Here is a 27,523-nt window from a genome sequence, read left to right on the forward strand (position 1 = left end):
TGGTAGTTGTAATATTTTACAATGAGATTTTTTTGGGCCTTTTGCTGGAGATGAGGTTGGCACTCAGTAAGCGCAGGGCGTGAGGTGGCTTTCCGCACGCTTCATTTTCGAAAATGAAGTCAAGATTCGAATTTGAACTTGAAGTAGATTCATTTCCAGGTTGGGACCTAAAGTGGTAGTTTGAATGCCAAACGATGAAAGCTTTCAGTGACTTGTATTTATCCAAGCATGTCAGTGGATCCAAAAAACGTAAACTTCCTTTACTGTTCTTGAATAAATATTGAAATTTGAGAGGATACATTTAAAGAGGTGGGACACAACACCCGTACGACTACGGTGAATTACAGTTTTGTTGTGTTTCATGTGTTGGAGATTGGTATTTTACTCCTTGACCATCTTGATCTTGGTGTGAATCTGTTCTTCAAACGATTTTGAAATGGAAACCAAATTCAAAAAATTCACAATACCTTTGTGCCTTCCCCTACGGATTGTCTATTTCATCGTCATCATCGTTGTGATTATTTGAACTTGGAAATGGGAAATCTCTCGTCCACTCAAGTGAGAGAGCTCATAGAGGAAGAACTTTCTCCTTCTCTCATTGAATATCAATACATGTTGAGTCCCGAATATTCACGAAAATGTTCATATGCCTGTTGCAAAATGAAAACAGAAGGGAGAGCATTATTTAACAAAACCCGAACATTGATGAGGAATAATAACAATAGTAGCAATTTTGGACAATCAACAGTTAACTGCACCGACGACAATTTATTGGGATCATCAATTTCTGTTAATTTAAATAATAGTTTCAATCATGGAAATACCAACAGTGGTTCTGGTGGAAGCATTGTGCTGTCGGATGTATCAACACTCTCCAGATCGACGACAGAAACAACATCAGTCAATAGTACTAATAATTTAAATCAATCCGTGTCGTCAGCAATGACAAATTTATCAATTTCCACAATAACAGCAGCATCACCACACACAATACCATCATCGCCGAGCTCCGCATCCAATGTGTCACCCACAACATCGCCACCACCGCTTTCACTCATGAATGATGAAATTAATGTAGTGGTCCGAGTAATTCCAAAACAAATAGGAGACTATGGAAAGAGCAATCATTCCATTCGTATTGCATTACATTATTCACTATGTCAATTTTATAATTTAAATCAAAAATTATTGGACGCTTCATATTATGAGGACTTGACAGAAACATGCGTACTATTTGATGGGCCTTTTATTCCAAAGGTATGTAAAATTGAATTTTAATAATTCATTTTGTGGCTCTAAATGTTCATTATTTGTCAATGTGCAAAATATTTTAGCAAGCCAACATTCCACTTTTATATGACGTCTATGAAAGTAAGAGTGCATGGTTTGTCGTTCAGGAAATGTACAATTACACTTGGGAGGAATTGATTCAATTTAATAAGGTACTTCTCGAAACAGGTACGTGACACCGTTTCTATTATTTACACACGACAAACCACTGTTCATATGAATGGAAAATTTTTATTACATTATGGATGTACATACAATTCATGAACAGACGATATTCGGCGAAGATTTTTATTTTATCAATTGTTACAAATTATTTCATATTGTCACAAAAACAATTTTGCCCATGGGAAATTAATTCCAAATAATATTCTAGTCAATGAAATGCTATGGATTTCTCTCATTGGACAAGACTTTCTCCACTCACCTGTTCTATTTCCAACTGAAATAGCTTCTCCTCCGCATAATATTCCAACAACTTCACACGATCAAAAAGCTACAAAATCCCCTCACACTTCACTTCCTCACACTATTAACATTTCTGCAGAGAGTTCGAGACGAAAAGATATTGTCATTCTGTGGCAAGAGGGAAAAATTTCTAATTTTGATTATTTGATGAAACTGAACGCATTGGCTGGGAGAAGAGTTGGTGATCATCAGTATCATCCAGTACTTCCATGGATCATTGACTTTGATGTTGACCCAACGGATCCAAATGCTCGTGTAGAATGGAGAGATTTAACAAAAACAAAATTTAGGTTAACCAAAGGCGATGAAATGTTAGATTTCACCTATCAATCACCCGACAATCCACATCATGTTACTGAGCCTCTTTCTGAAATTACTTACTTTATCTATAAGGCGAGACGAGTTTCAATCAGTGCTTTGAAAAAACATGTTCGACAAAATTATGAACCGAAAGAATATCCGACATCTCTTGCCAGAGTGTATCATTGGACACCTGATGAATGCATTCCAGAATTTTTCACAGACCCCAACATATTTACCTCCATTCATAACGACATGGAGGATTTAGCAATTCCTTCATGGGCCTCATCTCCAGAAGATTTCATTGAAAAACACAAAGCAGCTCTTGAGAGCGAATATGTGAGCCAAAATTTACATCACTGGATTGATCTCATATTTGGTTACAAACTGAGTGGACAGCATGCGATTGAGGCAAAAAATGTAATGTTGCGAAAGGAGAACAATGATCTGTATCCATCACGGTTTGGATTTGTTCAACTCTTTCACGAACCCCATCCACCTAGAAAAATTCTCAGTGCTAACATCATGGAAAGAATGCAAATGTATGAATGCTCTGTGAAATTTAGCAGTCGATATTTTACAAGTTCGGCTTATCATGTCATTTCAATACTTGAGAAAATGAATCGAACACAGATACTCTCCAAGGCAGAGCTTTTCAATGATGACATGTTTGCAGTGGGATGTTTACTTGCCAGCCTTTATATATTTGAGCCACTTTTCAACTCTAGATCTCTTGAAAGATACATTCGTGAAAATAGTATTACTGGCCAACAATCAGAATTGCCAACTCTGAAAAGAATAAGTCAACCTGCTCGATCCATTGTTGAAAAATTAATCGACTTGAATTTATCCAAAGGCAAGAAAGCTCTATATATTTATCAATCCAAGAAATATTTTCCAGAATATTTTAAATACTGCCATTGGATTTTATCCAACCTCTATTTATTTCAGAGCCATCTAGAGAGATACAACTTTGTGTTGAAACAAATTCGACCAAGTAGTTCACCAGAGTTTTCAGAAAGTATCATGACTCTCCCATCAGATGCTCTCGATTTATTACTTCCTCATATTCTGCACATGTTTTTTGTCAAACGAATTGAGAAGAGTTCACAAAATCTAATGTTCTCTCATGTCCTTCCATGGTCTTATGGCATTGAGATTTTAAGAAGTATGGTTCGTTACTCTCGAGAAAAGTTTCTATCCAAATTTAAAGAATGTGATTCTGCAAAGAAGATTCTCAAATTACGTCTCTATCAACTCTATATGGAAAATGAAAGAATTGAGAGTTTCTTGAATACATCAGTTGAGGAGGAGCAGGAGACCCACAAGCAAGAGTCACTAGACAGTCATCACTCACCTGAAACTCTACCCTCTCTACCATCTTCAAACAACATGGTTGAAAAACAGTTGAGAAAAGACCTCTTATTACTTCCATTGAATTTATACTCATATTCCTTCTCTTCGTTAGTATATAACGTGATTTTATCGGATATTACTCAAAAACCATATAACAAGGCTTCACAGACATCATCTACAACCTACTCAGAAGGTATTACTAATCCAACCTCAAACGATCAGAAACGTCTCTTCCTCGAACAATTACTCCCTTTCTTTATTGAGGGGGTATTCAATAATTGTAAGAACAATCCTCAAATCGCGAAAAAGATATGTACCACTCTCTCAAAATTGTGTAATGACTTTGGAGTGATCATTACCATTCAATATATTTTAGATCCTTTAATTTTAAAGCTTAAGAAGAGGATGAGAAGTTATTTATTTGATGAAACGATCTTCCACTTGTTGAACAGCTTGGGACTTAATTTGGGATATAGTACATTGGGAACATATTTAATGCCCAAGTTTTTCTCCATCATTCTTTCAGAGATGAAGGCAGCGGAGGCAGGAATTCCTCAATCTGCTGAAAATCTCAAAACAAATATTTTCAACATGATAGATTTACTAGAGAATATTTTAGAACGAACACCTAATCAAACTTCAGTAGTGAACACAATCCTTCAGGGGAATCAACTCATGATTAATAATATCATGGATGCAGTTTACAGCTTGACTCTCTCAAGAGAGACCACAGTGAGCTTGGACTTTGCGGTAGTCTTAGGCATCTTTGAAAAGTTTTGTCACTTTTTGTGTAGAATGTTCCATATGTGTGACTTGAAGATTAGAATTCTAATATTCCAAGGGTGTAAATCGGTCTTTAGAAAAATACTGAGCTCACCTATTTATCTGGAAGGTTATTTCTCTCAGCAACTAGCAGTGGCTCCATCGTTCGTCAATACATCCAAAAACCCAATAGTTAGCAGTCAATCCATTGTTAGTACTGACACTTCGATGGAGGAAGAGCAGTCTGCTGCCCACACAAACACTCCATCTTCGGAGGCTTCTAAGAAAAAAGGAATTAGATCGTTTTTTGAGAGATTTAAGAGAAGTGAATCACAAATAATTTCTGATGAACAAAAAGCTCCAGAATTACCCTCCAGCAACGAAGTTGCCATCACTTCATCAGAAGAGGAAATCATTTCTCCATCTTCCAGTCGTGCTGGTGAAAATCCAATTCCTGAAAAAGAAGTAGAAACTCCATGTGGGTTCAGAAATGATAATCATTTCAAGATTGGATGCGTTTTGTATCGAGAATTGTGTTGTATTTTTGGAAATTCAACCATGAGAGAAGCTGTACTGAACAGTAAAATGTTGGAAGATAACATCACAAAGGACCGATTGAATTTCACAATAGAACAACAACAGCCAGAGAATGATTCCATTGGTAGTGGAAATAGTGTTGATGATACCTCAAAGCTATTGCAACAACTTCCAAACAAGATTGTTTATTCGAAAGGAAAGAAAACTATGAACGAAAAGAGTTCGTGGTATGTTCAGAACCAGCTCCATAGTGGCAGACTTTTTGAAAGACATGCCTCTTCAAGCAATTTTGACAGAGATATTTTAGATGTGAAGTTCAGAGGAATATTAGAATACGAAATATTTGACACAAAGTTTAATGATCTTTCTCTGAGATGTATTGACGTTAGTCCTTCAGATGAAAGAATAATATTAACCGGAGGTGGATTATTACGGCATCACTCTAATCCTATTGTCAAACTGTGGAATTTGGAGTCATCTTCATTGGAGGGTACTTATCTTTGTTATCAAAATACTGGAACGAACAACAAGCAACTATTTAGATCTCAGGTAGACAAGGTGAAGTTTATTTCTGACAACAGATTTTTATGCAAGGACAGTGGTGGTAATATTCACTTATTTGATGTTGAAACTACAAAGTATCTTTATACAGTGGGTGCTGGAGCGCCAAGTTTGACTCCAGAATTGAATGGTACTATGAATTTTATCACATTTGAGACTTTGACAAATAATCCAAATGTTCTGGTTGCCAGCAGTTATTCCTCCATACCCACAGTACAATTCTATGATTTGAGACAACCTTCCAAGCACTGTGCATTTGAGTGGAAATTAATTGCAAACCAGTCATCTCACAACATTAATATGATGACAACTACTTCCTCTGCTGTTATTGGAGATCACAATATTCGATGTATTTCAAAATGTCATCCTCGTGATAATTTCCTTGTTGTGGGATTAGCGAATGGTGTCGTCTTTCTTCTTGAACAGCATAGCGGTTTAATTTTGGATTCCTTTAGATCTCATGAAAATGGAGAGCTCACTAAAATATTACCCTACGATGGGACAAAACCTGGACATTTCATTACATGCTGCCGTAAAGCAGTATCTTTTGATACAAGCGGTGGCAATGGTAGCTCTGTGAGTGGAGGAGTCAATAGTGGCTCCTCATTAGTGAGCGATGAATTATTAGATGGCAGCTTCAAGAATGATCTACTTCGAGTATGGGACACACGAAATTCAAATTCCTCCAAATGCACAAAGGCATTTCAAGTTTCTCCTATGGTTAGCAATAGCAGTAGTCAACAATTAGATAATGGTAGTGCGAGTATTGAGCCCTCTTCTTCAATCTCCAATGCACCAATTGTTTCCTTCGATTTTTACAGCCGACCTGAAAGCGATCAATTATTTGCTATTCAGCCTGATCGAATTTTGTACTGTAAGGCCTATAGTTTTGTTTCATCTCGACCTCAATTACCTCCTCCTCAATTCAGACAAGCAGGATCCGTCGATTCGAGAGTGACAAAACAGAAAAAGCTTTCTATCAAGAAAAAGAGAGATGTTCCAATTGACTATGAAAACAGAGAAGTTTTGCATTGTGAGAGCATTGCAGAAAGAACGCTCTCAGGAAATATGGTTGGTGGAAATGGCTCAGAAAATGGTGCTACTATCAGCGTAGGCAACTATACTGACGTGAAATATCTTCCTCTTCACAAGCTTTTACTTGTTTCAACTGATACGGGTCGTGTGAAAGTTTTCTCTTAACGTTGCACTGGTTCTGCTGTAAAATTTTCCCGCCAACAAACGTTAAAATTCGGTAGTTTAAAAATGTGCCTTACAGAAAAAAATGCAAAACTACAAGAAGGTGAAGGTAAGGGATATCTCTCACGATTTGGTCAATCAACGAAATACTCACTCCGATGATTAATTAATGAATAATACTATTGGCATGTAATTGTTGTAATGCATAGGTTGTTGGGAAAGGTACCTTCGGACAAGCTGTCCTTGTACAATCAAAGATAGATAATAATTTATATATTATAAAACAAATAGAGATATCTAGTATACCTGAAAAAGAACGAAAGGAAGCATTGAACGAAGTCAAGGTTCTGAGCTCTCTGCAACACCCAAATATTGTAAAATATGTTGACTCTTTCACAGAAGGAGGAAAGTTAAATATCGTAATGGAATATGCCAGTCAAGGAGATTTGTACGAGAAAATTAAGTTACAAAAATCAACACTTTTTCCTGAAGAGAAAATACTCGACTGGTTCATACAGATATGTATGGCTGTAAAATACATTCATGATAGAAGGATTTTGCATCGAGATTTGAAAGTAAGTGTCAGCATTGAAAAGTTGGTCATGATGATTGTGAGTCTAACTAGACACAAAATATATTTATTGCGGCAGGTAAGTGAGAACCGTTTGTGCAAAGAAAATTAAATGCTGTATGCTTGAAGACGGAACCGTCAAGCTTGGAGATTTTGGAATTAGGTATGTCAAATTCAATAACTGTTTAATCTCATCAAGTTTCTATTTTACTACCTACGGATCATAGTAAGGTGCTACAATCAACCATGGAGTGTGCAAAAACCCTAGTTGGTACTCCTTACTATTTAAGCCCAGAGCTCTGTCAAGAAAAACCCTACAACAACAAATCAGATGTATGGTCTTTGGGATGTATATTATATGAGCTAACAACGCTCAAACATGCATTTGAGGCAAACAACATGAAGGCATTGGTTGGCAAAATTTTAAGAGGAACATATCCACCCATTAGTGCCACATACACAGCAGAACTGAGAAATCTTGTTGCAAAGATGCTTCAAAAAGATCCTAAAGACAGACCTAGTATCAACTCTGTGTTAAAAGTGCCTTTCATTCAACAAAGAATGGAGTTTCTCCTTGCGAAAGGAGAATCAGAAATGAGGTAAGTGTCTTTGGTGGTTAGAAAGCGTTGGACGAATTATTGGTCACAAACCTCTTAATTACCGGGCAGTGGTGAAAAGAAAGACTCTCCGTCCATCTCTATAATTTCAGATTCCAGTAATGCCAAACCTCCAATAACTCCACCCACAGCCCTTAAAGATAACAAAGTTTTTGCAAGCAACACAAATAACAACAAAATGCCCATTATTGTTAATAATAATCCTCCTCCACTGTTAGCAAAGTAGGTTTCTAACGAGGTATTTATTAATGAATTTTATTAATGAAAAATTTTTCGAAATTAACAAATCTAATAACTGTGACGCAGATATAATGAAAAAGACATTAGAGTTCCATCGAGCAAATTACCTTCGGCTGCTCCCTCGAAAGTTGGTAACTTGGCAGACCACAGGAATTTAGAAGAGAAACGAAGGAAAGTATTGTTAGAACAACGCGAGAAAGAAAAAGAAAGGCTACTAAAATTGCAAAAAGAGAAAGAAAAACGACAGCAGGAAGAAGACCAACGGTTAAAGGACATTGCAGAGAGAAGACGAGAGTATGAATTAAAACAAAAACAATATGTAGAAGAAAAACTGGAGAGAGAACGAAGGTCAATATATGAAGAAGCAAGGTACGTAGGATTCATGGACCCTATCTATCAATGATCACGTTTTCAATTTTAGAATTAATGCTTTAAGAAACAAGATGAGGGTTAAACAAGACGAGGAAAGCGTTTACAATAACAAGTATCTAAACAAATACCTTCCAAAAGATGACATACCATCAAAAGAAAATAAGCTGAAGAAAGAGGAGGACCTTAAAAAGAAGGAAGAAGAAAAGTTAGCCCAATTTAGAAAACAACAATATTGGGATATAAGGAAACAGGCAGAGGCGAATAGAAAAAGAGTCGAGTCACAACTACTCGAAGGATCAGATTCAGAAAAATCAGAAGCGCCATCTGTTTTTGATGAAGGTAACAAGCTGTCTCTCGCTGAAAGACAATTGTTAGCAGAAGAAAAGCGAAGAAAGGAGCGATTATTGAGATTGAGGGGAAATGTCGTGAATAATGACAATTACAACAGTGGGTATAGATCAAATATTTTAATTAACGATCAACATAACCAATTTAATCAACATTTAGACGAAGTAAATATGAACAATGCAATATTGATATCCATGAAAAACGTGGTTGGAGATATTAAGAAGAATAATTCAAACGATGATGATGAGATATTTACAAGCGAAGAGCAACAAGCTAATTCTCCAGTTCCCCAAAAATTCAAGCTAATGGGGAAAACTCTTCAGTTAAACAACGCCAAAGACAACGATTCTCTTCACTTTAGGATTGAATCCCTTCGAAAGTTTTTGGAAGAGGCGCTTGGCGATGATGTACTGATTCGAGTATACAAGCTATTGAGAAGAGATGATGTAGCTGAGGGAATAATCGAGTGTCAGATTCAGGAACTACTTGGAATCAAGCATTCCTATTTACCCCTTGTACATCAATTAATATTTTGTGAAGACATTCTAAATGAAAATCAAATCAGCTAATATTTATTTGGAAATTTATTCAAACGATGTCATTAAGGAGGTCAAATGCTTGGATTGAGAAAGTGTCTGCTTAATTTCTTCAGTCAGTTTAGGAGCTGAAGATTTAAGTCCATGTTTAAGCGATTCTCGAAGACATTTCTCTGCCTCTTTCTCTTTCTTATTGATTAGTGCCAATAGTGTAAGATATCCCCAAACTGTGGCATTTCTATTATTTTGAATGTTGGCTTCATTCAGAGCTTGTTCAGAAAGATTATACTCTGCAAGTCTAAAGTAGGCAATACCAGCTCCAAGCCATGCTGTACAGGAAGAAACAATCTTGGCAGCATTCAAATAGGTGTCTCTGGCTCTGTCATACTTTTGTAGCTCTAAATAAATATGTGCCAAACGAAGAAGCAACACTGCATTTGGATTGCTTGAAACGCTGAGAGCAGTTTCCAATTCTTGTTCGGCGTCTGATATTCTGCCAAGTTTGGTGTGAATTATACCCATCATTTCCCAGCTTTTTGCTGACTTGTAGTGAAGCTTTAAAGATGATTTGAGATGGTCTTCTGCTCTTTCATAATCTTCTCTAATATTGTACACCCGTGCCAATTCGAAATAGATGTCAGCATTAGCTTCTCCGTTCTGCATCTCCTCGATGAGCATCTGCTCTGCTAGTTTATCAGCATTGACATCAAGAAGAAAAGAAGCCACTGCAAGCTTGAGAGGAGATTTGCCATGTTGTTTCTCTAACGCCAAACTACCGTACAAGTATGCTTGGTGAGCCTGTTTTTCGTTTTCGGTCAGTGTAAAGAGCATGGCAAGCAAACCCCACGACAAGTAATTGTCATTGTCCAAGTCAACAGCTGATTGCAAAAACACTTCTGCCTCCTTATATTGGTTTCTCATGCACAGCAAAATTCCGTACATTTGCAAGCACACCAAATGTGACATGTCCACAGAGAGAGTTTCTCTGAATGATTGTTCTGCTTTTGTCAAGTCATTCACTCTCATGCTAAAGACACCATAATCAAACCAAAATTCCTTTGTTGTTTGTTCTTCAGAGGAAAGTGAAATTCGTTCTTGATGGTAGCGTGCCGCCATTGGAAAGTTAAACTCTGCTTCAGCCTCGTCAGCAAGTTTTTTCAGCTTGTCTGGACTTTGAGTCTCCAAATGCAATGGAGTTTCTTTCTTCTCTTCACTCTTTGCCTTATTGAAAAGTCTATTGATTGCTACATGCATTTGCCTAACCAAGTACACATAAATGTCATTATAAAATGATTTGATTTCATGCTCCTTTTTCGTTTTAAGCTCGTGCGAAAATTTTTCTTTCACCAGTTGAACTACTGAAGCTTTTAATCGCTCTTTAAAAGCAAAGTATTTGCCTGTGTGGTTCAACTCAAAGATAAACTGATCCTTGTCAAAATTGCTCTCTTTTTCGATCAGGGATTTATATTCACGGACAAGCACATCTACAACACTTAGAATTTCTTCATGGTACAGTTCCACGAGATCTCTATTTTACAGTGATTAGGATGGACATGAAATTTCATGTTTGTTAAACACTTACTTTTTCTTTTCAACTTTTTCTCTCTTTGGAATAATGTCAGAGGGTCTCATATTCGTACGGGTTCTTTCCTCAGGTTTAGGTATTAAAGAGTTCTCAAAAGTAAACTCGATAGAAATTTTCGTTCCATTTTCTTCATAGGGTTTAGAATCATCTGATTCTGGAAGAAGCTGTGGAGGAGCTGGATCTTTAGATTTCTTCTTCTTTTTGTTTGCACTCTTGGGCCGAGGATCAGTTGGAAACGAGTGGTCATCAGCATTCATGTGACTAAGGGCAGAAGTCTCACAAGATGCCTTTGCTCCAGGCTCCAGCAATTCCTTGACATGTTTGCAGAATGTTCCAGTATATTTCTTTTCATTATGATCTATCCATCCATCAACCATCATGTCCTTATTAATAGATCTCAAGAATTTGAAATGTATGACTTCATCGTTGACACACATGAGTTCGAATCTCCTCATTGCTTCCGAGTCTAAAAAGAATGTCTGTGTGTCTTTGTGCCATGCTACAATGGCCTCGGTCTTCCCAGACTCATCGTCCTCGGACTGTAAATACATTCTTCCTCCTCTGAAGTAGTAATGCTTGGTGGCATCTCCTATGGGAAGAGCACAAATTATTGTAAATTCAAGAGGGATTTCAGAAATATTTTGTGCATCTCTTGGAAGCCAAGTTCGAGGTAAATTTTGCATTGGACCTAATTTGATCGTCAATAAATTTCCTCCGTCTTTTTCATGAGGCAGAAGAAGTGGATCCGAGAGCTCAATAATTACTCTTACTCTGGGAGATTCTTCATGAACTGCTCCTTCCTCAGTGATTGTGACGCTATGAAAAGAATCAATTTGAGAGCTCGTGAAGAGCCCAGAAAAGTCAATGTCCACTACTCCAAACTCAACTGCATTTTTGTCATCGTCACCCTTAATCATTTTTATCACTAAAATATCCGAAGCAATGTTGTTGATGACTAGATTGAGTAAATCCTGTTGATCAAAATGTGCGTTTCGGATCATCATGATGCAATCTAATAAATGGGTTCCTTACCTCTACTTTTGCAGAAAAAGTTTTCTCAATTCCTAGAGCTGTAATTTCGGCATCCGTAATAACTTTTGATTTTTCAACTTCTCCATTCATGAAACAGAATGAAAAATGAAACTTGGAAGGAGTTTTGGCGTTCTTTGCTTTTGGCCAATTCTGACCCTCAACAACCTTGACCTCTATTGTAGACCGTATTTGGATGAGTAGATTCAAAATACAATGACCGTCATGATGAATCATAATTGAATGGTGGTCATGATTCCGAATCGTTGAATTTGACTCACTTACTGAAATGTGTGGTTCTTGAAGTCATCAGTTTTTTTTCTGTTTTATTTTGGCGCAATTTTTCGAGTTTCGTAATCAAAATGATCGTCATTCGACACTTACCATTCATTAGAGGTACAATTCCTCAATCAACCGAAATACCTTTGATGAAATAGACCACTCAAAGAATGCTTTTATGGCATAGGCCCACAATGATCGATGGGGTGGTGCTTAGTGTCAGTAGTAATAGTGTGAGACTCTCTTAAATTCTCTTAATGAAAGGTTCAGTGTCGTTGAAACATTTTTGAAACATTTGCTCCACGGTTTTTGCATTGTTCTCCCCCTGACACACTGAGCTATGATTGAGAGAGAGGGTAGCTCTTCTCTTGACACAATTCATAAATTGTCCTCTCAGGCCCATATTACCTCGTTTTGTTTCATACATAAAACCACATTCGCCACTCAGTGAAGAAGCTCTAATTTCAGCACATGCCATTTGCTCACAACTTTTCCAATTAACCATCGCTCGACAATCATCAAAGGCGTGTATTAATTCATGAAGAACTACAGTTTTGTCATCTGCTTTGGAATATCTATCCATGACATCTTCACATAATAACACTCCTGGTTTGCCAAAATAATATTCCGTCGAAATGATATCATTGTCGTCATCGTTCTGTTGATTTTTATCCAATGAATTATTATTATTATCAAACGATCCAAGAATATAGGCAGCAGTGAATTTAGGTTTGTCAGTTGAAGTATGTAAACATCTTTCACATCTGAAAAATGGGTTGGGAAGTGGGCAGCCAATGCGTTCAATTTCTCCCAACATGTATGCTATCAGTGGGTCTTCTAATTGTTTTTTAATAAACGAGATACAATTCCGATGCGACTGCATGAGTGCATCTTTTGTTGAAGAGGTGCTGCTACTTTCAGACATTTTTATTGATAAAAATTTTAAAGTCGAAAATGATTGAAAGAACATCAACTAAACAACATTTTCAACATCAACGTTGCCCTGTTATTATACTTGTCTTTGTTTCTCTTGTTGTGGATTGTCAAACGAAGGTTTCAACGCTGTTCATCAAAAAAAATGAACAAAATTCCATCGCAAAAAAGTAGCCACAATAACGTAATGCCCACCCATCGGAAACAACAATCCACAACATCACGAAAATCTAAACAGAGCACACCTAAAAAGAATGATACATTGGGTTCATTAAACGATTTGGACGCTCAGAAAAAAGATGCTTCCGATGATCATATCAATATGATGGGATCAATCCTTCGAAAAAGTAAACAAAAGCTGAAGAAACACATTCAAAAGAAGAATTCAAAACACCAAAAGCCACATGCCATAGCTCCAACAAAATCAATTGGAAAATCTCAACAACAAATGGATTCAAAACCAAACACAAAAAAGAGAAAAACACAAAACGATCGAAATCAAGAATCCAAAAAGAGGAAAAATCAGAAAGAGCCAGAAACACAAGATATGCTTTATGAAGATGACTTGATGCAAGAAGATGAGGATGATGAATCACCTTATCACCCTTTGATTACAATTCAGATGAATCTGACATTATTGACGATTTAGAAGAAGATTCCATCAAAAAGAACCACTCAGATGCTGTGTTTGTGACTAAGGAAATGTTGGATGATATTCGCAAAGATGAAGAAGATCCAGATGATAAAATTATTGCAACTCTTGAGAAGAAATTGAAAATGAATAAGAAAAAGAAATCATTGGATGAAATTGATTTAGATCCTTCCAAGCCATCCGAATTAGACCAATATGTCAATGAAAAAAGAATGAATAAGAAGAAATCCTTGAAAGAAAATTCAAAACAACAAGATGAAGACGACAATGAAGATGGTGAAGAGATTGTTCCTGGATATGTAGAGCCTGAAATTGACGAAGAAGATTTACAAGGTTTTAATCAAAATGACAAAATGTTTGACTCCATGCTTGGAAATATTGATCCAGAAGATTTGATCGATCTCGATGCTGAAATAGATGCCATGATTGAATCTGAACAAAATGGAATGTCTTACTCTGACTTTTTGCAAACAGAAATACCATCACTAGCCAGCAAGATGAGAAATGTTAATCCACAATCTGAGTCTGAAGAAAATGAAGACGGTGAGGAAGCTGAGGAAAATTCAGAAGAGGAAACGACCACCGCTACAAAATATATTCCACCACATTTAAGGAAGAAGCAAGTTTTAGAAGGTGGCAAAAAGAGTGAAAGCTATTTAGCTCTACAAAAAAACATTCGAAATTTGCTGAACAAATTATCACTGGCTAATTTAGCTCCTCTCACAAAGGAATCTCTATCGTTATATAACAGCAGCAGCAAACATGGTAGGTTCTCAATATTGTAAGCAGGTTGTCATTGATGGATTTGACACTTTTTTGCCCAAATAGAATTTCATGAAATCATTACAAATACCATCATTGAAAGCGTTTGTGATACTGTAGATTTGAAGAGCCAATTTATTTTGGTATATGCTGCTTTTATTATTGCTCTACACAATATTGGAGATGTCAGCATTGGAGCTTATTTCATTGAAAAGCTGATTCAAAAATTTGACTCCATCATGACGGAAAGACATCAAGCCTCAAACTTACTGACTCTGATTTGTCATGTGTACAACCTTGGAGTAAGTAGCGCATTCTTTATTGCTTCCCAATGGACTGATGGAATGTCAATGACATTATCCATGATAACAGTTAATTTATTGTGGCCTCATTTACGACATTATTAGAATGTTATGTCTGAATATTAGCGAATTGAATGTAGAATTTTTGTTCAAGTTGTTACAAACGTGTGGCTTCCAATTGAAAATTGATGACCCAGCCTCCATGAAAGAAATTATTGAAGTCGTTCAATCTACTTTTGAGAAACATGAAGAGAGTCTCAAAGATGAAGGATCACCAGTTGCCAAGAGAATGAAATTTCTCGTTGAAATGATTGTTGATTTGAAAAACAACAGAAAGCGAAAATTCCAAGAAGACATCTCTGAGCAATACAAACAATTGAAGCAAACTGTGAAAGATATGCAAAAACAAGAGAAAAAAACTGGAGAAAACACCCTTAGAATTCCATACAGTGACTTGATCCATGCAGAAACAAAAGGACGATGGTGGCTAGTTGGATCAGCCTGGGTCGGAAATCAAGTAGGAACAGAAAGTGATCTTTCTCAAGCCTCCTCTCTTGCATCCATCAAGAGTAAGGACTTTATTGCAAACGCTCTCACAGACATGGATTCTAAACTCATCCAAAAGCTTGAGAAACTTGCCAAAGATCAAAGAATGACCACCGATTTAAGAAAAGCTGTATTCTACATCATTATGGGAAGTGACGACTTTCTTGATGCATTCCAACGTCTCGTTAAACTCGGTATTCAAAAGAATAACAGAGAAATTGCAAGAGTACTATTACACTGCTGTTGTCAAGAGAAGAATTACAATCCTTATTATGGTAAATTGGCAGAAAAGTTGTGTAGTGTCGAAAAAACAGGTCGAGCCTTCCAATACACCTTTTATGAACACTTTGATGAGTTGAGTAAGAGTTCGATTCGCAAGATTATTAACCTGAGTCAGATTTTGTCTGAGTTGATTGGAAAGGGGTGTATTTCTATTGCCATGCTCAAAACTATTGATTTTAACTCACTGGATCAATTGGAGATTGTGTTTTTCAGATTACTCATTCTTCATTTACTTTTGGACTTTACTGAACTTGAAACAACACGATGCTTCCTCAGACTTGCGAAATTGGACGAGCACGAAGAATTGAAGGAGAGTTTGATTTTGTTCCTTTACCAATTTGTGAAAAAGGAATTTAGAAGAGGTTTCATTTACGAGCTGCTGTCTCTTACTGACATTTCAAAGAAGGATGATAAGAAGTGGCTAAAACAACAAGAGAAGTTGGTAAAATCACGAGCAAGCCTCATGAGAAAAGTTTTGAGAACGGATTTGAACGATTTGGATTAATAGTTGGAATGTTTAACCACTTTATGGTACCAGCGGCCAATACACATTGTAAACTTGCATATTGGGTTGACCAAAATTTTTAAAAAAAATTGTTGAAAAAAAATAACGTCAAAGGTATGTTGCTCGAATTTTTTCCGCTCGTTTGTTCCAACAAATTTTACTTGAACCCTTCTTCTTGCTAAATCAATTCATCATCTTCTAATAATCAGAATGTCCTTGGATAAGAGAGTTACATTGAGAAGAAAAAAGACCTACGGAACAAGATCCAACCTCAAGAAGATGGTCAAGACACCATCTGGAAGATTGGTTGTCCAATTCACCAAGAAGAAGGTCAACGCTCCATCAGTTCCAAAGTACTTGGGTGGTGAGGCTGTTAGAGGTTTGAAGAGATTGAGACCTTCCGAAAATAAGAGAGCTGCTATGTCTGACAGAACTGTTTCTAGAGCTTACGGAGGTGTTTTGAACCACAACCACCTTAAGGAAAGAATTGTCCGTGCTTTCTTGATGGAAGAGAAGAAGATTGTCAAGCAAGTCAAGAAGATCAAGGCTCAAAAGGACAAGCAAGCTGAAAGCAAGTAAATTTTCTCTCAATAAATAATAACAAAAAATTCATCAAATCATTGGTTGACATTCTTCTTTATTAAAGCTCAAGTGACAGCTGTCGTCATGCAGAGTTGCGTTCATTCGTCTCTTCTGTTGCGACGCATTCTGTCTCTTCTTGAACTCTTCCTTTCCGATTTTTCCTCCTCTTCAGCCTCTTCCTCTTCGTCATCCTTTTTCTTTCTTCCTTCTCGTCGCGAAGATCGTCTGCTTGACCTTTCTTCTTTTTCTTCTTGCTCTTCCTCTTCCTCCTCTTGATCCTTTTTTCTTCTAGAGCGTCTATCTCTTCTGGAGCTCTTCTCTTCTGCGTCCTCTTCTTCACTTTCCTCGTCCTTCTTTTTTCTTCTTGAAGATCTTCTGTCACGCCTGCCACTCTCTTTTTCGTCTTCCTCGTCAGAATTTTCGTCATCGCTCTTCTTTTTTGCTTCTTTACTCTCTTCTTCTTCTGCCTTAGGAGTTTCAACAACTGATTGAATTTGCTCCGTGTTTCCTGCGTTAGCGACTTGAGACGCTTCCTCTTGAGCTTCATTGCTCGTTGGTGCTTGCTCTTCAACAGATGGTTTGGATTCTTCTTCCTTTGTTGCTTCAACAACAGGTTCTGGCTTTGGTTCCTCGATCTTTGCTTGTTCCTCAACTCTTGGCTCTGTTTTGACCTCAGACTTTGGTGTGACCGGTTTGCGTTTGCTTGATTTTGGTGTTGTAGGGGTTGTCTTTGTGTTAGGTGATCTAGGGGTTCTTGGAGATTGTTTTGGTGTTGTTACAGTTGGTTTTGTCTTATTCACATTTGGTGATCCATGATTAGCTTTGATATTTTCCACTAGCTGTTGATATTGCTGATCATCCTTTGGTTTTGTCATTTCAATTTTCATGGATTTGACTTTTTGTCTCAACAATTTGACTTCTTTCTCCAACTCTCTTCTCTTTTCCTCCTCAACTGCTCTAGCTCTGGACACATGCTCTAATTGATTATTCAAATCTAAGACAATGACCTCCCATTGACCATCAGCTGTTTGCACAAGCTTCTTTGACTTTTTCAAGAATTTCTTCAAAATAAGGGTAAGAGTGCTCAACAGCTCTGAGATTGAAATTTTCAAGTCGGAGAAGGTGTTTTTGATCATGGACGTCATCTCCTCATTTGAAGGCTGTCCATTCGTAAGGAAGAGAATCATTTCCTCCTGAACCTCTTGGAGCCTATCATTGAAACGATTCTTCCAATCTGAAAGTTGCTCTACGGCTGGATTGATACTAACTATATAAGGCACATTTTACATTTCAACAGAGACTTTCTTAGCATAACAATTAATAACAACACTTACAGTCCTGATTGGGAGAGGATGATCCCATGGAGTTTGGGCCCATACTCAAAGCCGAGTCCATGGATGACTTGACCATTTGCTTTTTAATAGATGTTTCATCATTTGATGGTTTTCAAATCACAACATAACATTCTACTCCCAATACCTACCATAGATTGCAGTCTCCTAAGACTTTCATTCTTGGCCATATTTTGCCTATAGATCAATCATTGGATGGTGAGAAGAAAAACATTATCACGATATTTACAACTGATGATGAAAACCTACAGTTTAAGTAAGGGATCGCTTCTGTTACTGTGATTCATTTTTTTCATTGGAAAGAGAGAGGTGATCCCTTAATCAAACTCCATCTGAATGTAATTGTATCAAGGACCCAAACCTCTACAAAGATCATGAAACGGGTATTGTGATCGTTGATACCAATGAGTGTATCATATATCTCATGAGTATTAGAACCAAGAGGTTTTGATTCGGGTCATGGCCCGCCAAGAGTGTTTGCAGAGAAAAAAATGTATGTATTAAGGCTCAAGCTATTTGTTTTAATAACGGCATTATTTTCAACTGAATTTCATCGACGAAACTAAATCGTACAATTAAGGGAGAAGAAAAAGATAGAAGTGAATGGATTCAACGAGAATGCAGCTCTTGATGATATTCATGCTACACGTACGTAGGATTGTTTATCATCATAGATCAAAGTGAACGATCACTCATATCAGTATTTTCATTCTTCAATGTTTTGAACGTTATTTCTGGAGTCGATGACACAATGGGAGCAGCATCAGAGTAAGTAGTAGAATTTCTTATTCGGAATACTATCGTCGGAATTTCTTGACTTCGACACATCATGATGCTTTAAACCAGTCTGTTCACTAAACTGAACGAAGAATGCACATCGAATGGAAGACATATCAAAGCATTCTTTGAAGATCAGATGGAACGACTAAAAAAAGAAGAGAAAGAGGCTTTAGAAATCGGTAAGCTGATTTCAATATAACTGCAGTTTTAACTTTGAACTATGTAAAAAACAATTACTGTTCAAAAATGGTTTGGCCACACAGTGGAAGTCAGAGAACACGCTAAAAGATTATTGCAAAACGAACTACAAAAACTTGAGCAATCCATAGAGGAGGCTCGGAAAAAGGTAAGGCTAATACAGTAGCGAAAATCGATACTTACTAGATATAGTTGAAGTCAATTACTATTGCGTCAAAATGTGTTAAAGCAGCCCATAGCTACCTCTTTGAAAATATTTCTGGTCACAAATTGGCATCACTTTCCGATCCTTCCTTAGAAAAAAAGCTTGAAAGTTTTCTTTGGTTTTTACAAAATACAACAAATCCAAATTCAACTTCAGACTCAGTAACGAAGACTGCATTAACGGAATTCTATAAATTGTGCATAAATTTGGACGATGAATTATCGATGTACGAAAATTATTGGAAATTGATAACTCAATCACTAATGGAACAAGTGAAAACGTCTAGGCCTGATATTCAACACCTACAACTAGGAATAATTTCTGAAATATGCAGAAAAGAAGAATATTCTGTTATTGTGAGAGAAATGCAAGGATTTGAATTCGTTTCAAAGTTATTGAAGTCTATCAATGAGTTAGTTAATGGAGAAGGTAAGATTTTTTCCACCACATTTTCTTTTTACATTGAAATAGCTTGTGCCTGTATCACGTCATTTTCTCTGTCTCCTGAACACAGAAGATATTTGGGAGAGATTGGTGTAATTCAAAACCTGTTAGATCTAATATGGAGGACTCAAAATGAAGAATCTATCGAAAAAGCGATTACTGCATTATGGCATTTGGTCATCGATGACGGAAACAAAGTCTTAGTGCGCAGTTGCAACGGAATTCCATCCATTTGCTCACTTCTAAAAAGCTCAAATATTGGCATTCTTGAAAACACAACTATTGCGCTTGGCTATTTAACTCGAGATGACGATAACAAATCTTGTGTTAGAGAATCAGAAGGTCTTAAGTTTCTATTGGACGTTCTGCAAATTAACAATGACGGTTTGCGAAGCAAAGCAGCAGGAGCTCTATGGAATTGTGCATCTAACAATGAAAACAAAATATATCTTAGAGAGATACATGCGATACCCAAGCTTATCGACCTTTTAGACTCCAATAATACCAGCGTTTTAGAAAATGTCACTGGATGTCTATGGAATTTAGCTGTAGACAATGATAACAAGAAGGAAATATTTGAAATGGGAGGAATACCAAAACTAATACAGTTACTGACTACTCAGCAAAACGATGCTGTATTGGAAAATGTGACAGGGACACTATGGAACTGTGCAGCATTAGCTGACGTTAAGATTACTATCAGAAAAGCCAATGGAATGAAACCACTGCTTGAGTGCATGAAGTTGGAAAATGAAAATATTAGAGAAAATGCAGTAGGAGCACTCAGGAATTGTGTAATTAATGATCAGAACAAGCAAGCATTAGGAGAGATGGGAGGTATTAGAGAATTATTTGTTGCTCTTGGAGAGGAAACAAAATCCTCAATTGTAGAGAAAATAATAAGCACTCTGTGGATATGTAGTATAGAGAATTTAAATAAGAAACTTATTCAAGACTGTGGAGGAATCCAAATTCTAGTGAGCCTTTTAAATAACTCCTCCATTTCTATTGTCGAGAAAACGCTTGGAGCTCTCCGAAATTGTTCGTCGAATGGTAAGTTTTTGGAACCAAAATTAACGTGGTAAACTGGTATAATGATAACAAGTTGAGAGTATTCATGAAATAAGGGAAGCCAATGCTATTCCTAAATTGATCGAGCTTCTAGCTTCAGAGACAGCGTCAATGAGAGAATATGCAGCCGCAACCATTTTGAACTGTCTTCGTCTTGATGAAGTGAAAATCGAATTTAGAAGTAATGCCGGTGTTGAGGTGTTGCTGTCACTTCTTGCTGACCCCTCTGAGAATATTTTGGAAAACACAATTGGAGCTTTATCGATACTTTCCTCAGATGTAGAAATACGGGATAACATGAAAGAAGGGTTTTCAGCTTTGACAAATATTTTAGAAACATGCCAGAACGAGTTTCTTCAGGAAAACATCCTTGTAATATTTAAAAACTGTTCGCTCACCAGTAAGTAACTTTGAATTGTGTGGATTATTGACACTAGCAAATTTAGAAGCCAATGTAAAGGCTTTGGGGAATGAGAACAAGGTCGTTCCAACCTTATTGAAAATTCTCACCACGTCAAAGAATGATAATGTGACGAAAGAGGCAGTTTTGTGTCTCAAAAATCTATCTGTGAATGAAGATAATAGCACCAAAATTGGAAAATTGAGAGGTTTAGAAATGATCCTACATACCATTAATACTTCCAAGAATGAAAGTTTGAAAAAAGTTTGTGCTCTCACTGTACAGTCATTAGCTAAGAATCGTAAGTTTCACTTGAAACCACATCATTGCACGATTTGAAAACATTGTTCCATGCACAAAAGCTAATAATATGAAAATTATTGAAAATTTAAAGAAACGAAGTATCAAAAGCTCCGAATGACACGTGCAGCCAAAACCAATCCGAATGAAATAATTAATTCTTCAAAAATTTACAACATATAGTAATATACAAATATTAACAACAGTGTGATCAAAAACATTCCTATATAAATTAAATACTTGTCTCTCAAATATCGTCTTTCTATCGTTCTGATTGTAGATTGAGAAATTCCTAACGTGGATGCCATGCCCAAAACTTTTTCATGAACCATTTTCATTGTTTGTCTTTGCTCTGACAACATGGACGCAACATCGATTCCAACGCTCTTCATTTGTTCTATTAATCTATTCGAGTTGTCGAGAGATCTATTTTGCATTCCATATTCTGCCATTGCTTCTTCAAAAACTTGTTCCTCATTTGGTGAGGAAGATCGTCTCGCATAACTTTCGTCTCCCAAATCCAATAATTTGTTTTTGTTTTCTAAATTATTTTGTCTCTTTTCCAAATTGTTCATAGAAACATTGATAGAGTGTAACTCTTGACTCAGTGACGAAACATTTAGTTGCCACTTGTCTTTTGATTTTCCTCTTGGTAAATTCATGTAATAATCTCGGAGTGTGTGCTCATAATTTATGAGCGTTTTGATATTATTCTTGAGTGACTCTTTGAGGTTCATGAAGGGAGAATTTTCTGATGTTGTAGCAGAAAACCCCTCTTCCAAAGTTTCTTCGTTCGTTAATTTCTTTCCACCAGACATTCGTCTCTTAAATGTTCGGGTGCTACTAAAATGTATTTGATCATCGGAATTGTATTCTTTTGAAACTTGTCCAGACAGAAGAATGGTCTCTGCCTCGCCCAAATCTTTCTGCACAGAAAGTACCAAGTTTTTGCTTTCTCGGAGTAATTGCTCCATTTCATCATGATTGCTGCCGTTGGCTTGTCTCATTTTTTGTTGTTGCTGGCTAGTTGAGAGTGAAACCATCCATGCAACAAGGTGGTCTTCCACATGTATCTGACGCTTGCTGTTGATGATGTGGCTTTCCTCCAAGCTCACGTGTCATCAAGAACAACAGAACTCGATCATAAAATTAATGTATTTTTTGTTTTATTTGATTAATAGAAGAATCCGAGAACCTTACCACCAGTGTGCTTTTGTCTGGCTTCCTCGTGGTCCATAATACCCTTTGATGTGGTCAAAACAACATAACCAAATTGACGGGATGGGAGCAAGTTGGTAACCCACTTTTCAATTTCTGGAACAGTAACGTCATATCTTGGGGAAATGACACCACACTTGTTGATTCTACCGGTCAATTCAACGACAATCTTTCCGGATCTATGGTCATCAATTTCTTCGAATTCACCAATGTAACCGTGCTTTTGCATGACCTCCAAGAACTTGGTAATGGTCTTTGAAGCTGGTCTAATCAAGACTTGTCTTCTTCCGTCCTTCTCAGCGTTTCTGAGGGATGTAAGGGCGTCGTTAAGAATGGAGGCTCTCACCATTTTGGCTGTTGAGTGTGTTTGAAAAAGAGTGAATGACAAGAAACATAGCGAAACATTAGCAATAAAACGGGATGTGGCGAAACTCACCTTTGTGAATATTTTTTTTCAACAAATTTTTTAGTTTTTCTGGTCAACCCAATAATAAAGTTTACAATGAGATGAACCGAGAAGTGTGTTTCTTCGACAAGCAACGATAATCAAGCGAAAAACGAAGACTTGTTTATAACTTGTTTCGATGAATTTACTATGATCATGGGTTGTGAGAGTTGAATGGCCCATGGTGTTGAACATGGGTACACCTTCAATCACGAAACAAAAAATACCTCAACGACTCACTTGCGGAATTTTTTCTTTCTCTGCTCTCAAAGAACAATCCCGTTTATTATTGTTATTATTAATAATATTTATCAAACAAAACCATCATAATGCCACTTATTGATCCTGCGGATGAACCTAAAGTTAAATCATGGCTGATAGGAATTTTGAAAGAACTTTGTCCTGCCGATCCAGAATTGTTGGCCGATTACGTGATTGCGCTAGTAAGAGACGCTGATTATTCAACAGTTTCCGGAGTTTTGAAGGAACAACTGAGTGAATTCTTACAAGATAGTGTTGATAATTTTGTGGACAGATTTATCACGTATTTGAAATCATATCAACAAAAAGCCCAAAAAGCACAACAGCCAATTACAAAACAACCACCAACAACTACTCCTCAACAACCATCACCAATTGCTTCTTCATCGGCAACAGCCACAAACGAAAAAAAACGAGTGAAAGAGGAGGAAGAAATAAGAGATACTAAGAAAGTGAAAACATCGTTGACCACCTCATCGACTCCATCAAAGGATACCTCAAAATCAGAGCCCTCCGATAACAAATCAAAATATTCGCGAGAAATCAAAGATTACGACTCTGAAAGGAGGCGTGATGACAAAAGAAAAGATTCCCGAGATAATCGCGATAACAGAAAAGATTCTAGAGATTCTAGGGAACGAGATTCAAGAGACTCTTATGACAAAAGAGACTCTCGAACAAGTAGAGAAACAAGCAAGTATAGTAGGGACGGCAAAAATCAAGACAAAGGAACTGATAAGGAATACCGAAAGAAAATCACAGGAGATACTATCAAAGACGAATACGGTAACGACATTGTTGTGTTGAATAAGGACATTTTGACCGATCCATCAGTTGCAAGATTACCATCTGTTAATACTATCATGTTGACAGGCGTTCCCTTCGAATCGAATCGTCTACACAAAATGTATCATTTCTTTAAGAGATTTGGTCCCATTAAGAACATTATGATCAAACAACATAATGGAAGAGCATTTATTCAATTTGTAAATAAGGAAGACGCTCAACAGGCTCTCCAATCTCCTGACGCAATTTTGGACAATCGATTCATACAGTCCGCATGGGCTAAAAGAACAGCTGCTGAAATGGTATTGGAACATGGTTCATCTGAAAAGGAGGAAAACCCAGAACAAAAAACAGAAGTCTTGAAACAAACTTCTGAAGTCAGTAAGAAGGCTGAAGAAATTCTCTCTAAGCAATTAGAAATGTACAAGAGTTTGGAACAGAAGCTTGAACAATCTGAAGGAGAACAAAAGAAGCAATTAGCTGAGATGTTGAAACAACTAGCCAAATCCATTGAGGAAACCTTAGCACATCAAAAGAACATACTGGGTAAAGCTCAAGAAATTGGAAAAACAAAGCTTGAACAAAAACTAGAATTCTTCAAGAGAAAGAAGGAAGAGCTCAAAGATCAAAGTCTCGATGAAGGGCTCAAACAAATCACAGAAGCTAGCCCATCATTGGCTTCCTCTTCTTCAGCTGGAAGAGGAGCACCCTCTCTTAGAGGCAGAGGCGCTGCATTAGTTTCTGGACGATCTCTCGTTAAAGACAACAAATCAACCACATTGTATGTAACGAACATTCCTGAGAGCAAGAGAACTCAAGATGACATTCGTTCTCATTTCTCAAAGTTTGGTAACGTGGAGAATGTTGAAGTTTTGAACGATGGAGCATGTCTTGTTAAATATCGATTCCGTTCTGAGGGAATCAAGGCATCCAAGGAAGGAACGGTATTGGATGGGAATACTTTGGACTTCAAGTGGAAGGAGGAGCCAAAGCCAAACACAACAGACTCTAGTGCTGCCACCGCAACACCAGCATCTACAACTAGTACTACTACCACCACTACTGCTCAACAAGTAAGTCTCTAATCGGATTTTTTACTGAAATTCAATCCTTATCACCTATGCATGCACTGTACGATAGTAGTGAACGTGTGTCTAGGAGAATCAATCTCTCTCTTAAAAGATACTGGACGTGAAAAGTTGGTGTCAACACTCTGTTGAACCACAACACCGTCCTAATAAAGCTAAAACAAAAGAGCAACAAGCACAGAAAAAGAGCATGTAACAAACATTTCATCAATTCGAATGTTCTTATTCTTTTGTCAACCTGTTAAAAAGCATTGGACAAAATTCTAAAGACCCGTAATTTCGAGTTGGTAAAATTTATTTGTGCACAATTGTGTTTCCGAGCTCATTTATCATCATTGGCGATCATCATGCATTATAATTAACTATAATTGATTAATGAAATTAAAATCTATATGGCATTTCTGGATTGAAACGAAGATATTCTTCAGGTAAAATGTCTCTCACTCGCTCATGGAGAGGTCTTGTATCTCTTGGCCTTTCGGGTTCTAATGTTACTTCTTTAATTAAATTTTCAATATCCGAAGCAGTTAAATTCTTTACATCTTTTTTCTCTCTCACTCCGTAATGACGTTCCACCATCACAAAAGGCTCTTCAATATCAGGAGTTTCTCTGATCAGCAAGCCTGTATATGGGTTCAATGCTTTAATATCAGAGTAGTTGGTTTGTAAGAAATCTCTCACTCCCTGGCTTTGACCATTCTTCGGACAAAAGTAGAACATCAATTGATGAACGTTCTTTGAAAGTTTTCCTCTCCAGGACATTTTTTTATGATAAAATAAAAAATTTTCAGCTCGAGAGAGTTTTGCCAGGCAGTACACACAATCATTCAATATTTACATGTGACATCCTAGAATAGTGTTAGGGTTGACAAATAGAATGCAAGGGAGGAACATGTTCAAAGGTTTCGCAGGCTTGAAGTTGGAAATGGGCATCTACTTGACCCAGACTCTTCCTGGCACTCCTTCGTCGGCAACGTTGGCGATGGGCTCAACACCCAGTTCTTCCTCAATACCATATTGTTGCATCTTGGCATTGATCACACGAATTAAGTCGTTGTAGCTCTTTTTCATCTTTTCAATTTCGAATTTGAGTTCTCTTATCGTGTTGTTCTTCTCCTCAATTACATTGTCCAAACCTTCTGTAATTTCCTCAACTGTCCTTTCGTCGATATTACAGGCTTTGAGAATTTCATGAATCTGGGCATCTTTCTTTTCCAAATTTTCTTGTAGTGCGTACACCTTTGTCTCGAGAACCTGATTCTTGAACAGAGTTTTTTGCTGTACATCGTGAATGGTTCGCTCGAATTTGTCGTATAACTCGTCTCGTTCCTTTTGTACTTGTTTGTGACTTTGCTCCAAAATTTCGTGCTCCCATTTCAGCTTTTTAAGTTGGTCTTCCATCATGACTAACCTGCTTTTAGCATTCTTCAACGATAATTTATCTTTTTGATAATTGGCTAATTCGTTTCTTAGCTTTTTCACTTCCGCAAGCGCCTTAACAAGTGGCTCACTCAACCTCTTGTTGTCTTGAGCAATTTCAAGCATGAGCTTCTCGTTATCAGCTTCTTCTTGTTTCATTTGAGCAGCTTCATCTTTTAAGGTCTTGATGAGCTCCAAATTATTTCTGGTGATGGTTATATAATAATCTTTCATTTGTTGGAACGCTAATTTGTGCTTTTCCATTAGTTGTTTAATATGTGTATTCTTTCTCTCCTCAATTTCTTCTGTTTCTTTTCTACCTCGTAGCTCCAAGTCTTCTCTAAGCTTCTTCATTTTCATTTCATATTTGAGCTGAGTTTCTTTTAACTTTCTGGCAAACGTTTCGGTTTGTTTTGTAAGATTCTTGTCTTGGTTGGTTTTCAAACCTTTGATTTCTTCTTGATAGGCAATTTCCATAGAATGAAGCTCTCTCTTTAATTTTCGCTTGTCAGATTTTAATTGAGCTAGTTTTTGTCGGAATTCATCTGCTTGAATTTTGAGAGCATTCTCACTTTCAATTTTCAAGCGATCGATCGTAATTTTTTGTTCGTAAAGGAGATGCCTCACTTTTTGTTTGTACACTTTCAACTCCACTTGATGTCGTTCTTCATTTTCTTCCATCTCACGATGAAGATTTCTAACTTCTCCTTTGAAATTGTCAATCTCCTTCTTTGAAATTTCCCAAAAGGAATTTATACGATCTCTTTCGAGTTGGTAATAATTTCTATTTCTTTTTGTCTCTTCCAGCTCCGCTTTCAATTCCTCCAATGTTTTGGCATCGGCTGCCCCATTTCCTGCAGTTGGCTGTTGCTCCTGAGGCTTGTTGCCTCTGTTTTGCCGGTTGTTGGTGCTCATTTTTTTCTTTATTCAAAATGGTTTGTAGATTT

General features: G+C 37.0%; 14 protein-coding genes across 14 annotated transcripts; 7 read left to right on the forward strand and 7 right to left on the reverse strand.

The window, feature by feature from the left end:
* Positions 1-534: 534 nt before the first annotated feature.
* Positions 535-6,471, forward strand: C9374_005528 (uncharacterized protein; the record flags this gene model as incomplete). The annotated part of the gene is made up of 3 exons (XM_044695288.1): positions 535-1,257; positions 1,335-1,458; positions 1,559-6,471. The coding sequence occupies 3 exons, from the start codon at positions 535-537 to the stop codon at positions 6,469-6,471; spliced, it is 5,760 nt and encodes a 1,919-aa protein (XP_044548005.1).
* Positions 6,472-6,553: 82 nt separating this feature from the next.
* On the forward strand, positions 6,554-9,185 carry C9374_005529 (uncharacterized protein; the record flags this gene model as incomplete). The annotated part of the gene is made up of 8 exons (XM_044695289.1): positions 6,554-6,577; positions 6,678-7,043; positions 7,094-7,118; positions 7,169-7,202; positions 7,267-7,638; positions 7,708-7,878; positions 7,963-8,265; positions 8,318-9,185. 8 exons carry the CDS (start codon positions 6,554-6,556, stop codon positions 9,183-9,185), a joined length of 2,163 nt encoding a protein of 720 aa, XP_044548006.1.
* Positions 9,186-9,200: 15 nt separating this feature from the next.
* Positions 9,201-12,076, reverse strand: C9374_005530 (uncharacterized protein; the record flags this gene model as incomplete). Its single annotated transcript, XM_044695291.1, has 4 exons — positions 9,201-10,680; positions 10,735-11,708; positions 11,770-11,942; positions 12,052-12,076. The coding sequence occupies 4 exons, from the start codon at positions 12,074-12,076 to the stop codon at positions 9,201-9,203; spliced, it is 2,652 nt and encodes an 883-aa protein (XP_044548007.1).
* A 213-nt stretch (positions 12,077-12,289) lies between these two features.
* C9374_005531 (uncharacterized protein) lies at positions 12,290-12,970 on the reverse strand (the record flags this gene model as incomplete). Its single annotated transcript, XM_044695292.1, has 1 exon — positions 12,290-12,970. One exon carries the CDS (start codon positions 12,968-12,970, stop codon positions 12,290-12,292), a length of 681 nt encoding a protein of 226 aa, XP_044548008.1.
* A 153-nt stretch (positions 12,971-13,123) lies between these two features.
* C9374_005532 (uncharacterized protein) lies at positions 13,124-13,627 on the forward strand (the record flags this gene model as incomplete). The annotated part of the gene is made up of 1 exon (XM_044695293.1): positions 13,124-13,627. The coding sequence occupies one exon, from the start codon at positions 13,124-13,126 to the stop codon at positions 13,625-13,627; it is 504 nt and encodes a 167-aa protein (XP_044548009.1).
* A 53-nt stretch (positions 13,628-13,680) lies between these two features.
* C9374_005533 (uncharacterized protein) lies at positions 13,681-16,027 on the forward strand (the record flags this gene model as incomplete). Its single annotated transcript, XM_044695294.1, has 3 exons — positions 13,681-14,395; positions 14,459-14,694; positions 14,765-16,027. 3 exons carry the CDS (start codon positions 13,681-13,683, stop codon positions 16,025-16,027), a joined length of 2,214 nt encoding a protein of 737 aa, XP_044548010.1.
* A 210-nt stretch (positions 16,028-16,237) lies between these two features.
* Positions 16,238-16,606, forward strand: C9374_005534 (uncharacterized protein; the record flags this gene model as incomplete). Its single annotated transcript, XM_044695295.1, has 1 exon — positions 16,238-16,606. The coding sequence occupies one exon, from the start codon at positions 16,238-16,240 to the stop codon at positions 16,604-16,606; it is 369 nt and encodes a 122-aa protein (XP_044548011.1).
* A 101-nt stretch (positions 16,607-16,707) lies between these two features.
* C9374_005535 (uncharacterized protein) lies at positions 16,708-18,019 on the reverse strand (the record flags this gene model as incomplete). Its single annotated transcript, XM_044695296.1, has 2 exons — positions 16,708-17,876; positions 17,944-18,019. The coding sequence occupies 2 exons, from the start codon at positions 18,017-18,019 to the stop codon at positions 16,708-16,710; spliced, it is 1,245 nt and encodes a 414-aa protein (XP_044548012.1).
* A 137-nt stretch (positions 18,020-18,156) lies between these two features.
* On the forward strand, positions 18,157-21,480 carry C9374_005536 (uncharacterized protein; the record flags this gene model as incomplete). Its single annotated transcript, XM_044695297.1, has 11 exons — positions 18,157-18,217; positions 18,397-18,454; positions 18,542-18,609; positions 18,663-18,729; positions 18,808-18,920; positions 19,005-19,087; positions 19,132-19,573; positions 19,616-20,641; positions 20,694-21,059; positions 21,106-21,360; positions 21,422-21,480. The coding sequence occupies 11 exons, from the start codon at positions 18,157-18,159 to the stop codon at positions 21,478-21,480; spliced, it is 2,598 nt and encodes an 865-aa protein (XP_044548013.1).
* Positions 21,481-21,529: 49 nt separating this feature from the next.
* On the reverse strand, positions 21,530-22,366 carry C9374_005537 (uncharacterized protein; the record flags this gene model as incomplete). The annotated part of the gene is made up of 1 exon (XM_044695298.1): positions 21,530-22,366. One exon carries the CDS (start codon positions 22,364-22,366, stop codon positions 21,530-21,532), a length of 837 nt encoding a protein of 278 aa, XP_044548014.1.
* A 167-nt stretch (positions 22,367-22,533) lies between these two features.
* Positions 22,534-23,205, reverse strand: C9374_005538 (uncharacterized protein; the record flags this gene model as incomplete). The annotated part of the gene is made up of 3 exons (XM_044695299.1): positions 22,534-22,931; positions 23,014-23,052; positions 23,172-23,205. The coding sequence occupies 3 exons, from the start codon at positions 23,203-23,205 to the stop codon at positions 22,534-22,536; spliced, it is 471 nt and encodes a 156-aa protein (XP_044548015.1).
* Positions 23,206-23,351: 146 nt separating this feature from the next.
* On the forward strand, positions 23,352-25,212 carry C9374_005539 (uncharacterized protein; the record flags this gene model as incomplete). The annotated part of the gene is made up of 2 exons (XM_044695300.1): positions 23,352-25,142; positions 25,210-25,212. The coding sequence occupies 2 exons, from the start codon at positions 23,352-23,354 to the stop codon at positions 25,210-25,212; spliced, it is 1,794 nt and encodes a 597-aa protein (XP_044548016.1).
* A 326-nt stretch (positions 25,213-25,538) lies between these two features.
* On the reverse strand, positions 25,539-25,919 carry C9374_005540 (uncharacterized protein; the record flags this gene model as incomplete). Its single annotated transcript, XM_044695302.1, has 1 exon — positions 25,539-25,919. One exon carries the CDS (start codon positions 25,917-25,919, stop codon positions 25,539-25,541), a length of 381 nt encoding a protein of 126 aa, XP_044548017.1.
* A 171-nt stretch (positions 25,920-26,090) lies between these two features.
* C9374_005541 (uncharacterized protein) lies at positions 26,091-27,491 on the reverse strand (the record flags this gene model as incomplete). Its single annotated transcript, XM_044695303.1, has 1 exon — positions 26,091-27,491. One exon carries the CDS (start codon positions 27,489-27,491, stop codon positions 26,091-26,093), a length of 1,401 nt encoding a protein of 466 aa, XP_044548018.1.
* Positions 27,492-27,523: the final 32 nt, after the last annotated feature.

The sequence above is a fragment of the Naegleria lovaniensis genome (genome assembly GCF_003324165.1).
Source record: "Naegleria lovaniensis strain ATCC 30569 chromosome Unknown tig024, whole genome shotgun sequence".
Lineage (NCBI taxonomy): Eukaryota > Heterolobosea > Eutetramitea > Acrasida > Naegleriidae > Naegleria > Naegleria lovaniensis.